Source organism: Pempheris klunzingeri, chromosome 20 (genome assembly GCF_042242105.1).
Source record: "Pempheris klunzingeri isolate RE-2024b chromosome 20, fPemKlu1.hap1, whole genome shotgun sequence".
Classification (NCBI taxonomy): Eukaryota; Metazoa; Chordata; class Actinopteri; order Acropomatiformes; family Pempheridae; genus Pempheris; species Pempheris klunzingeri.
In genome coordinates this window covers 6,384,440-6,397,251 of record NC_092031.1, presented here as the reverse complement: position 1 = coordinate 6,397,251, position 12,812 = coordinate 6,384,440, and the positions used below count along the sequence as shown (strand labels likewise).

The following is a 12,812-nucleotide window of genomic DNA, read 5'->3' as shown; positions in this document are numbered from 1 at the left end:
GGATTTGGGCGTTACCGTACCTTTTGTTGGATGTAATTCCTTGCGGTTTTTCTAATAAAATAAACCCCACAAAATATTTTTAAAAATTAAACAAAAATTGACAAGCAATATTGGCTCATTAAATTTAATTTTATAATTCTAATAAGAATTACAAAAAACTGAACTGAGGGACAAAAGATGTCCACAATTCAAATTATTCCTTTTGCATGACATTACATTTAGATTAGTCTGTGTAAACTTTTATTCAAGTGATAAGATGACAAATCTCGGGAAGTGTCAGACTTCACCGGGCCTTGAGTTTTTCCTTTAAAAACTGAAAAGCCACAAATTGCATTTTCTGGATGGCCAGCTGGGTATCTTCTGGGGATATCCCGAGATGCCACACAGCCCGTACTGAATTTCCAAAGTGGGGGTACATGAGAACTTGTATCCCCTGTCCCAGTTCAGCCTCCTCTCCCTCGCCAACCTGACTCATGCGGGCACAGAACTCAGAAGGACTTAAACTGGGCTCCTGCAGACGGAAACGCAGGATGTTTGTCTCCACAGCAGCCATGTCTACGGCGAACAGAGGAGGGTCACAGTCGAGCAGAGCTGGGAGAGGGGAGGAGATAAACAAGTTATGAGCAGGACTACAGTGGCAGCCAGTTAATGATTTAACTTTCATGAAGAGAAATACTGCACCTTGAGCGAAGGTTTTTGCATTGCGGTGATCCTCCTTAAGTCTTCCTACCATCTCCAGTAGAGACAGTTTTCCAGCTGCTGCTAATACTCCAGCCTGCCGCATCCCTCCACCCAGGGCTTTACGGCACCGTATTGCCCGGGATATGAAGTCTTGTGGTCCAGCCAGCATGGTTCCCACGGGGGCACCCAAACCCTGGTACACACCATGATGGGAGTTTGACTTTGAGGAGTTCTGTTGTTAGTCTACATATTTCTTTGTTGGGTGTTATTCCAAAATACACAAAAGTATTCTCTGATCCATTCTGTGTTTGTGTTTTGCAGTCCCACCTTGGAGAGGCACACACTGACAGAGTGTGTGTGCTGCAGTATGGTGGATGGAGGCACCCCCTGGGCCACAGCAGCGTTCAACACCCTGGCTCCATCCATGTGAACGGACAGACCATATCTATCTGCTAACGCACGAACCTTGGAGACAGAAACACTGCTGGATTCACCATTGTGTTGTAGCAAGGCAAGTATCTTAGCATTTTTCACTTGTTGATATATAAACAACCACAAGATGTGGTGTTTCTGACAGACACACACACCTCCTGCAGGAAGGTTAGCGGTAGCACACGTCCTCCCTGTATGTTGTGTGTGTTCTCCACACATATGAGGCGCGAACGGGGGTAGTGGGGGTCGGGGTAACCGTGGCGGATCTTCGACTCCAGCTGCTCCAGGTCAAACGATCCATCGGGGAGGTTGGTCACTGTGGTGGCGTGGACACCAGCCAGCTGTGTCAACACCCAAATACACACTGAATCCACTGCAGATGATAAGGAAGGAGGTGCTCACCACAGCTTCTCCAGTACACTCACCTGTGCGCTCCCTCCTTGCTCATAGATGTGCAGATGGGACAGATCGCCCACAATCATCTCGTCGCCCCGCTCCCTGCAGTGCACCATCACTGCACAGTGAAATGCATGCACGTTTATGACCTCATAAAAATGGATTCAGATTCTGCCAATGAAGGCACAGCTCACCTGCGATGAGGTTACTCATGGTTCCACTGGGAACGAACAGCGCCGCCTCCATCTGAAACATATCAGCTGCTATTTTCTGCAACTCTGAAGAGATTCAGTCAAAAATTTAAATTGAAATTAATTGAAAAAATATTTAGGTCACATTTGACAAATTAAGATGCTACCGTGAGTGCATTCATATTGAACTAAATTCCTCTTTCCTTCCTTCCTTCCTTCCTATAAAGACCCATCCCTCTGTGCTTCTTCTCTATGCTGATAGAGGGTCGAAGGACGGAGGGTGTCTTACAGATTGTAAAGCACCTTGTTTTGGACTATTGGACAATTAGGATGGCTTTTAGGCTGCTGAATTGCTTACATACTATTGAGACTATGCTTCAGTTATTGTTTCACTCATTAAAATAATGGTTGCATCTCAGAGGCTGCTTGTCAGTTGGTGTGGACACAAATATAGTCACTAATGTAAAATGTAATTAAGAAACAAGTAATACTTAGTGGGTATGGACCATTTAGCACATTTTAAACTATATGCAGATACACAGTCAGAACCAGATAAAACTTGAACTGAATAAAAACTAGAGTAAAAACATACATGTAGCAAAATCAGCATTATATGATAATGATCGGTCAATTGTAATGTAAATACTCTAGCACTTGATTCAGACTTGTTTTATCACTAGTTTGAACTGTGCATAAATTAGTTTAAGTATAATTTTAGCTTTGTCCAACTCTTCGGCTCTGACCGTTCACTGTCGGGTCTTCTCCCATCACGTCGTCTCCGACCTCGGCCTCCGCCATGGCCTGCCGCATCGCCGGCCCGGGCTTGGTCACCGTGTCGCTGCGGAGATCCACCACCCGGACGTGGGCCGCTCCGCCCGACCCGGCGTGTCTGGGCTTCCCGGTGTTGTAGTAGCCTCGCACGGAGCTCCATCTCAGCGCGGCGCCCGCTGCACTTCGCACACGGAGCGGTTTGCTTGGAGAGACACTGTGGTTGATAAAATGAAACAAAACTCTGCTGGAGAATGACATGATGCAGCTCATTTGATCATGGTCAGCGCTGGTGTGTTTGTTTTGAACTTTGGATCGTTCACTTGAAATCGATAATCATTGACTGCAAGGAAAGCTAATCGATGACCTATCCGCCCATCGACATGCACAGAGCAGTGTAAACCCCAAGGTGGCGCCTTTATCCCAACAAAGCTAATTATTAACATGAACACCACCAAGCATCAACATACTCAAATATAAATGTAGCCTAAATGGTAAAATGATCAAGAGAATTATTATCTGCTCATTTACATACTAATTTACAGATTAGATATAAGAGATTATCAGGGAGATTACAGTCTAATGCAGTTCATTACAACACACCTGAATTTGTTCATGTTGTATGTAAGAACCATCAACCATCAAATGCTTTGCTTTTAACCATAACAATTAACAACAAACTCATAATGATGAATTAATCAAGTGTGTTGCCAAGTAGGTTTTCACATACACTGAATATGCCTTTGGTATTTTAGTCCATAACAATAAACATAGTAAGACAAAAGGGGAAAAAAGTCAATCAACATGAATAAAAAATAGAAACATTTACCAAAAATAAAACAACATATATATATATATTAAAAGAATCTGTAATATATTTAAAAATGTGTAAAACATCTCTTTTTGAGCTGACGAGGATTGAATGTGAAAAAGTTCACAACAGTTATGAAGACTATGTACAATAAACATGCATAATCCAGAACAATAATGTAAAACTTTCAGCCATATATCATATATATAGTGGCAGATTGATTTTCCTACAACTAATTGATTAATTTTATTTGAAGCATTGATGCTGGACTACTTGCACAGAAAACGACTTCTGTGAAAACATGAACAATCTTTTCCCGTTTTAAATACTGATACTTTACAGCAGCCCTCTGCTTTTTCTGCTTTCCCCTCAAACTCTTCCCAGACTTTCTCCTCTGCTTCTCCACAATTATCTTCAGTCAGAATACGTCACATTATATCTAGATTATGATTTAAATGTAACTCTCACCATGCCCTGCATTAACCCGCCCCAGTGAGTGAGGCGTGTATGACCGTAAATGTCTCCGTGTGTGTGCATCTGTGTGTGTCTGTCTCCTCCTGTGCCAGTGTGTGTACGGTGTGTTTACACTATGCTGTGGTCACGAATGCTCTGAAATAACTGTGACACCCGTAGATTCTTCAGGGGTCACAAACCTGTTTTTGGCTTGACCTTTATCCCTGCACTCAGCTGTAAAGCTAATTCAACCAGGCTGTCGCCATTTATCTTTCTATAGAGAGCGAGAAAGGAGGTAAAAGCAACCCCCCCCCCCCCACACACACACACACACACACACACACACACACATGTATACACACATACGGACTATGGACAAACTGAACTGGTTATATCCAGCCACATCCTCTATTTTTATCAGCAATAAAGCCCCACTTCCCTCATGTCTCTGGGACTAAGTCAATATTTGGAGGTGAAGCCTTGTGGGAATTTATCTACCGAGGACTGAGATTAGGTCACAAGGGAGGTGTGCTCATTATAAAACAACTCCCCCCTCCCTCTGACACTTTTTCTTTCTGACCCACAAATGGCACAACTACATTCACATTCCTCCCTCCCTCTCCTCACACACATTTACCACTCGCATGCATACTCATGCTGTCTTGTCTGATTTTAATCACTCGCTAAAAGTCCCGTTGTGTGTTATCAGGACCGCAACATACTGTAGTTAAAGTTGATATTGCTAGTAACAGAGCAAGGTTTTATGAGCCATAACAAGTCGTCATTAAAAGTCATTAGCAAACATCAGCATCGTAAAAAAGGCCACAGTCGGTCTCGAGAGCCCCACAAGAGCCGTGAACGGAGACAGATAAAGATGCATCTGGAGGCGAGACAGAGCAGCGATGGATAGCTGTGATAAGATGGAGAAAGTGGGAGACGTCCTGAGCAGGAGTTTTTCCGGGATCACTGCTGGCACTGCGTTCTGTAACCTCACACTTTTGTCTGTGTGTGTGTGTGTGTGTGTGTGTGTGTGTGTGTGTGTGTGTGTGCGTGTGTTTTGTTTCTCTCAAATGCCTTCCAGCATTCCTTGCCTGTGCATGGAGGAGAGAGTGGTGTTTTGGAGAAAATATTGAATTAGAGAAAAAGAGGCAGAGAGGGAGAAATGAAGGAGAGGGAGAAATATTGACTCCTTCTGGGAAGGAGCGAGACGGCAACGCCTTTCCAATAACCATAAACCCACTGGGCTGAAAATAGACGGGCCGAATGAATAAACGAATGTGTTCATCCCACATGAGCTCTTCTCTTTCACAGACGGAGGGGAATGGAGGTGACCCCCCCTCCTCCCTCCCGGCTCTCTCTCTCTCTCTCTCTCTCTCTCTCTCTCTCCTCTTTCACTGAGGCCATCATTTCTTCACCATGACGAGAGATATTAACCGGAACAAAACAGGTGTTTATGGGAAGCCTTCCCTCAAATGAGGTTTTTCATACACACAGAAAGACACACACACTCACACACTCATACACTTACACACACACACTTCCCTGTGCAGTGTAAAGGTGTCGACATCAGTGCCTGCGAAACAAGACTAACATCTGTTTCACATTTCACACTACCCCCCCTTTCATATGTCATGGGCCATGTGGACATGCTTTACTTCACACACACACACACACACGCACAGACACAGACACAGATACATTGCTCTCAAGACGTAGGGGAGGCTCAGGGGTGTAAATTCCTTCTTTTTGTTTTTTCCCAAAATTCTTTAATGGGTAAGTTCAACCAAATTTAAACAAACAAACAGAATTTCCAACCTCTTCCTAGTGGTATGTATCCATGCAGACATACTATGTGGCCAAAAGTATGTGGACCACTGCACATTAAACCCATATGTGACTGCTGATCATCTCATTCCTAAACTGTGGGTGTTATTATGCTGCTGTAACAGCCTCCTTCTCTTCTGGGAAGGCTTCGAGTGCGGGCGCTGATGTTGGGCGATAAGATCTGGCCGGTCTTGGATGGGGTTGAGGTCAGGACTTGGTGCAGCTCTGTCAAGTTCTCCCACACCAATCTCAGAAAACCATTTCTTCATGGACCTCATTTTGCACAATGTGGGCATTGTGTGGAAACAGGAAAGTGCCTTCCCCAAACTGTTGCCACGACGTTGGAGGCACGCTGTTGTCTAAAGTATCACTGTGTGCTGTAGCGTTAAAACCCCCATCATTGGACAGGTTGAACAGCGTCCACATACTTTTGGCCACATGGTTTAGTTTTGTTGTAATTCTATGGGAGCAAATGGAATATTATTTGTGGTCCTCCGAGTACTGAAAAATGAAAAAAGGGTCACATGTTTCCACAGGACCTCCTGTGAATCGATTTCACTGGAACAGCTCTCTACTTTAAGTGCTCTAACAAAATGTAATTATTAACTTTTAATGTAGCCAAACAATCAGCGGCTTATATCTCAAAACCTCTGCACATAAATGATCTACATGTCTCAGAGGTAAATTAAGAAATAGCTTACTATTTTTGGGTGAAGTGTCCCTTTAAGCATTGTGGTGAAGATAGTTGTTGTGTGACAGTGAGGCAAGGTTAACCAGACCATCAAGATTATCCTCCGTAGTAATCAACAGCAGCCACTATCGTGTGTACTCATTCATCTCATCCTTCATTCATCCACTCACCACTCACCGACACCGACTCCTCTCAGTCAGTCATTTCTCATTTTGTTCATTCAGCTGTAATTATAGACCATGACCAGCCTGTACAATTTCACTTCCAAGAACAGTGGCATCTTTTTTTTTTTACCTCCTTCCTGCTCCATTCATTTACCAGACCTTCAATTCACCCCTCACAGCGATCTTGTCACCCTCTTTTCACTCCTCCTCATCCTCTTCATCCTCCTTTCCCACATTGCCCGCTCCTCTGTTCCTCCCTCTCTCTCTCTCTCCCTCTCTCTCTCTTTCTCTCTCTCTGGGAAGTCATGTGACTTCTCTGAAGCTGAGCCCTATAAACCAGCAGTACTTGGGGGGCTCAGTGTCTATACCGCTTTCTGATTGGCTCTTGCATTCAGATGCTGTTCACTGCTGGGCACACACACACACACACACACACACACACACACACAGTGGACCCCCTGTTTTCCTCTTTCAGGAACAAATGTAATCCATCACATTAAAAAAACAGAATGATGGGTGTATGTGTGTGCGTGTGCGTTTATGTGCGTCTAAATCCCACCATTTGCAGGAAAAGGAGTATCTGAATGGAGGAATGATTAGTCTTTAATGACAGGACTGTTCTCTCAAGGTGAAATCACTCAGATATGCGCACACATACACTCCAAGCCTAAGAGGTGGCATTTGTTTTACACTGTGGGTTGCGTGCTGTGGCAGGTCAATAGCTGAATGAACTCAGTGCAGAGGACTCAGCTTTGAGACTTGTTTAATCCAATTGGATCCTAGTTGAGACGAAACAGAGCAGCCTGTCAGGTATTGGCAGAAAAGCGCTGCTGTTCATATTCAAAATGTCCAGTTCGGATTGAAGGCTTCTGTCGTTTCTAATTTGCAGCGGAAACCTTGTAAAATCTAGTCTATAATTTGACACAAAACCCAGAAAGCTGTTTTGGTTTTAGGTCATGAGAAAACCCCTTTTTCCCCAGATTTTCATCTGACTCTGATACTCCAGCTGGTACTGTACTTCAGGGAGACAAAGATATGGTTAATGATTTTATCCAATGTGGAAACCACAGTGGAAGCGTATTGATAAAGAAACGCCAAGGGCAGTGGTGCTTCTTTGATGTTAGTCGACTCTTTATTATCTAACTGCCAAAGGCTGACACCCTCCCACACACATTTCCTACTGTTGTCAGTTCAGATGCTCAGTAATAATGGTGACTCAGACAGGCTTTGTGTGTGTGTGTGTGCTGGCAAGTGGAAGCAACTACTGCAAATAAATTTACTTATTAAAAAGCAGTATATACATGCAGTTATTTTCAATTCTTTATTCTCATACTCCATTATTTCAGATGGAAATGTACTTTTTAGCTAAAATAGCAGCGTGGCGAGATGGCGATGCTAGTTTGCAGGAGGGTCCACCATTTTGTTTCAGACTGAAATATCTCATCACCTATTACAACACATTGTTTGGAAATGATGTGCATAGATTCATTGTTCCCAGAGGATTAATCCTACTGACTTTGGTGATCCCCTGATTTCCTCCACCGCCACCAGCAGGTCAACATTTTCATTTTTCCTGTGGAACTTTCTCTACATTTACAAGATGGATCGGCACAATTTTTCTACAGACATTCGTGTTCCTCAGAGGATTAATCCATTTGACTTTGATAATTGCCTGATTTTTCCACTAGTGGCAGCAGCAAGTTGATGTCTTTGGTTAAGAGTGAAATATTTGGACAGCTCTTGCATAACGATGCCATTTTGTGGTGTGTGTGAAATGACCACGTAGTGCACCATATTTATAATCTGCCATTTTATTTCAGTGTCCAAATACTGGAGTGAGTGTGAAGTCTGTGATAATGTTCGTCTTCTACGCTTCTTTGGCTTTGCCATACTCATAGTTGCTTTGGCCTACTCCATCGCTACAGTTTCCCCCCCTTCAGCTTCAGTAAATCAGTCAATGCTGGTTGATGTAAAACACATCTCAACAGATGCACCACAGACTTGACTTATACTGTGATATACAGAGATTTACCTGGTGGTTATAGGATGAATAAGCACTGTGTGAACTCATAAAATATCACTAATAAATATAGATGTATATTAAGGTAAATTTACTAATTACAGGTTTATCCCTATAGGGATCCATTCTGTAATGTTTTCAGACACTTTTTCAGAAAAGCAGTTATTGCTGTTACTTAACAGGTTGCCCAAAAGGATTACATTACAATCAGTGTAGCCCATTCCTGCTTGTTGGCTGAAACGATCTACTGAACTAATTCAAAAGCATTTTATACCTTTCAAACCTGAAATTTGTAAAACTACAGCCCAGGTTTTAAAATACCACAGTTATCCTTTAATTTCTTCCTCGCTCATTGCATGCTACCTTTCCTTCTTACCTCATTTGTTTTACTGCTTTCCTTCATTTCTTTCCTACTATCTTTCTTTCATTCTACTACTTTCTTTTTCTTTCTTTCATCAGCTGATCTTAAAGAATGAATGAAAGTCCCCGAAATTGGAGATGCAAAGTTTTCATTTGACACCAAAACTCTTTACTTAAATACTTTTGTTACTTGAGTACATTTTACTACTATAAATGGCATCATTAAATACGTATTATATGACTATTACTGCAGTTAAATTGTGAATGTAGTAGCGCTGCTGCATTTTCTTAAACTATCTGTGTATTTCTTCCATCGTGTAGGTAACTCAAGGGCGTTGCCATTAATTCACGACAAACTCTTACTCACCACATATGTATGTGCATATGCCAGTGCTCATACATACGTGTGCACGTGTGCTACAGTCTCAAGTTCAAATTTGATGCCGTCCTGTTTACTGGCTGATGGGACACGGCGACACCTGAGAGTGTTGGAGGGCTTGGTCTGAGTCCATGCTGTTACAGTAAGCCATTTGGCATCCAGGCGTTTCTGCCGCTACACTCGCACAGCTGTGAATGGAGAGCAAAAGCAGCCAAAAGAATCCACCTCCTTGATAAAACAACGATGGTGTCTACGACAACATGCCTCACAGTCTTCTTTTACAACCTGCTTTGTACCTTTCAGGTCATCCAAGGTAGTTTTCTTTGTTCTTACAGCCAGTAACAGCACGGGCACACCCATCCGTTAGGCTGTCCAGGTGTTACGGGAAAACCATTTCAGTGATGATTGAAGTGAAAATAAAGTTAGTCACAATGACTTGCAAATGCTGTAGGGGGGATGGTGGTGTAGTCAGCTTAAAAAAATATTGTGGTTTGGATGTGTGTGTGTCTGCATGTGTCAATGAGCTGGTCAGTGAGTGCAGGTTGAGTCTGTGTGTGTCCTTATAGGCTTACACACATTCAAACACACATGTGCATATGTTTTTTTTTAAGTGCAGTTGACTATCTGTATGCTTCCCATATGGTTTTTATTGATCTGTGTCCCTATTATACCCCTCCTGCTCCCGCTCATTCTCTCTGTCTCTCTCTGCGCACTGATGGTGAAGGAATGATGGAATGCTGGAGGGTAAATCTCTGGTTTCCTGGAAGCTGGTCTGACTTTATCAGAAGCGGCTGTGACAATACTTGAGCTGATGGGCCAACCAAACGTCTTTCCTATAAGCGCCGATCAGCCAACAAAAAGCCTTCCTGGAAGAAATAATCAGCAAACCGGAGGCCCTTCCTGGAAGACCACTGTGGATTGCTCTTGCAGGGCATATTTCTAACCCTTTAATATTCTTTCCACCTTCTATGCTTGACACCGTTGACATTGGCATGGGCTCAAAAATGAATCACATGAAAAAAGTAACTGTTAATAAGACTGAGATTTTAATCGGACTGCAAGAATGTTATCAGCCAAACCGGCTCACTTTTAAAACACTCTCCCAGTCGTCAAACACATTTCCTCGTGTTGCATTAAAACACGATGTCGAAGCTCTGAGGGGCAGTGCCCAAACTCTGGTGTGAATGTTTTGATTGTTTGGGGGGGAAAAAAAGCTCCAAACCAAGCTCAGTTGTTTGAGAGCCGGGTGTTGTGCTTGGCCTGGGACACTGTTGACAACTGTTGAGCTGGACACAGCAAGTCATTACCCGAAAAAATGAATCATGGTGGAAAGACTTTCTGTGAGTGTGTGAGATTCACGAGAGGAGCGAAGGATACAGGCAAAATATTCCAGTCCCACTAACCAGGCAACTATGGGGAACATAAAATGAGTCATAGTGAGCTGAGCTGGCTTATTTAGACAATGTGTGTGTGTGTGTGTGTGTGTTTGTGTGTAAAACTGGATTATTCTGGTTGGATTTAGGGAAGAAGGCTCACTCATTTCTGCCTGTCTCTGAAATCATTATAATTGCCCACTCAGGCATCCTCTAATAAACAAAGTCAGAGTCACCCACCTACATTCACACACACAAAAGGGAACAAACAACTTTTGACACACATTTTTTCCTGTAAGAGTCATAGCAAAATAAGGAACCGTGGTAGAGTTTTTGAATCATTGTAATTACCTGTACCGAGGTAAGCTGTAAAAACAGTTGTTAAACACTGTCCTCTCATTCCCAGTGACTTCTACAGAGGTGTGTGGCTGGCTCATATCCAGATATACAGTGTGTGTGTGTGTGTGTGTGTGTGTGTGTGGTGTAATTATATAAGTATGATAATACTGACAAAATTGTAAACAATCCAGTTTCACATCACACTTCAGAGATTTCTAATCTGAATTTCATGCTCTTTTAGCATAATTTTCTCTTTGTGTTCTGTTCTCCTCAGGTGGGAGGAGTCCCCACGTCTCTCTCTCACACACACACACACACACACACAAAGACACCTCATTCGCTCTCTCATACATACACTATCACCAGTCAAGCCGTAAAAAGTCAACTCAATTAAAGTGCCTCATTTCCTGGAAGCCAGCCTCAGACAGAACAGTAGGTATGCAGGGAATGGGAGTGTGTGTGTGTGTGTGTGTGTGAGAGAGTGTGTGTGTGACAGAGAGAGAGAGAGAGAGAGAGAGAGAGGAACCTCCTGCTTAATTTTACCAACAGCAATCTAACTAGACCGACCTCTTACGGATGCACACACATACACACACATACACTCTGCATCGGCTGCCCACTAAAACCACAGGCCGTCATAAATCTCCTCCACGTGGAACCTTTCACCTTTTTGACCTCACACACACATTTATATGTACATCCACACACACACATATACTCTCTCTCTCTCTCTATCTGGAGGACGCCATCCTCTCTCAGCCCCTCAGGCAGGATGTATAAACCCTGCTGCATTCCTTTCCACTTAGGTCCAGCCCAAAGTGAGCTTTCTACACAGTAACTGCTGTGTCAAAGTGTGTGTGTGTGTGTGTGTGTGTGTGCGTGTGAGGTGTTAACATAACTGAGTGCTTCTGGGAATCCCTTTGTTACTGTGTGTTGTGTACATCTGTGGGGCATGTCTGACAAAATCTTGCTGCCGCCCTTTCCTATATGTTCTCTGATGCCTAAGGAATTTACCCACAATGCTCCAGCAGAGAAAACAAGAAGTGATGATTGCAATAATTTTAACCCTATAGTGAACGCATGTCATCCTCGCCGACAGCATAAACACTGCTTTGTTTAACTAGGAAAGCCCATTTGTCAGTTAATAACCTTTTTGCGAGGCCAGGCATTGCTGGAACACAGACTGCCTTTACAATACATTACGGTAACTTAGAGCTTATCCAGTCAATATTGACTCAGTGGAGTAAGAGAGAGAAAAGAGAAGAGAAGGAGGCAAATAAAGTGAACACACAGAGAAAATGCATTTACTTTTGTAAAAATAGTGCTCTTTAATATAAATTATTGAAATATTTTAGAAATATAAATATGTGCAACGTTCCTTTTCATTTATTTTTTGTAATGCTTTGTCATTTCAGATATTACAGCTTGTATTTTGCCAGACTTGTGGCCAGCCTTTTGCAAGAGAGTCTTTATAAAAGACAAATGATTCACATACACGTGTGGTCCACGGGTGCAACACGTGTAAAAACTTGGAGTTGATGTGAGAAAAATAAGACTGAGATTTGACAAAAAAAATGCATGTCACTATGGTATATTTCAGTGCTCTTGTCTCAAGTGGCCACATGAGTTCACAAAACTTCATGATGTGAAAAGGCTACCACTCCAATATGGATCACAGGTAAGTACGAGCACTGGTCAAACACAGACAAAAACATTTTTGATCAAATCCTAGTCTTTGTACGTTGTTTTACAAAAGGCTTTTTTTTTTTTAAGAATCACTGTAAGGAAGTCTTGTGTTCCCTTGACATTCAGACAGACAAACTGTCCGCTGCAGCTCCAGAGGTAACGATGGAGAGTAGAGGGGACGAGAAACCTTTCTAAAGTTACAGGGATTAAACCGTCCACACAACAGCTCATTTCCTCTCCTTTC

The 12,812-nt window shown here is 42.8% G+C and overlaps 1 protein-coding gene across 1 annotated transcript; it reads right to left on the bottom strand.

Annotated features, from left to right (window-relative positions):
• Nucleotides 1-202: 202 nt before the first annotated feature.
• On the bottom strand, nt 203-2,773 carry tha1 (threonine aldolase 1). Its single transcript, XM_070851972.1, has 8 exons — nt 2,687-2,773; nt 2,444-2,647; nt 1,704-1,787; nt 1,539-1,627; nt 1,269-1,454; nt 1,009-1,146; nt 682-874; nt 203-591 (listed from the first exon to the last, which is right to left on the bottom strand). Exons 1-8 carry the CDS (start codon nt 2,739-2,741, stop codon nt 284-286), a joined length of 1,257 nt encoding a protein of 418 aa, XP_070708073.1. The 5' UTR covers nt 2,742-2,773; the 3' UTR covers nt 203-283.
• Nucleotides 2,774-12,812: the final 10,039 nt, after the last annotated feature.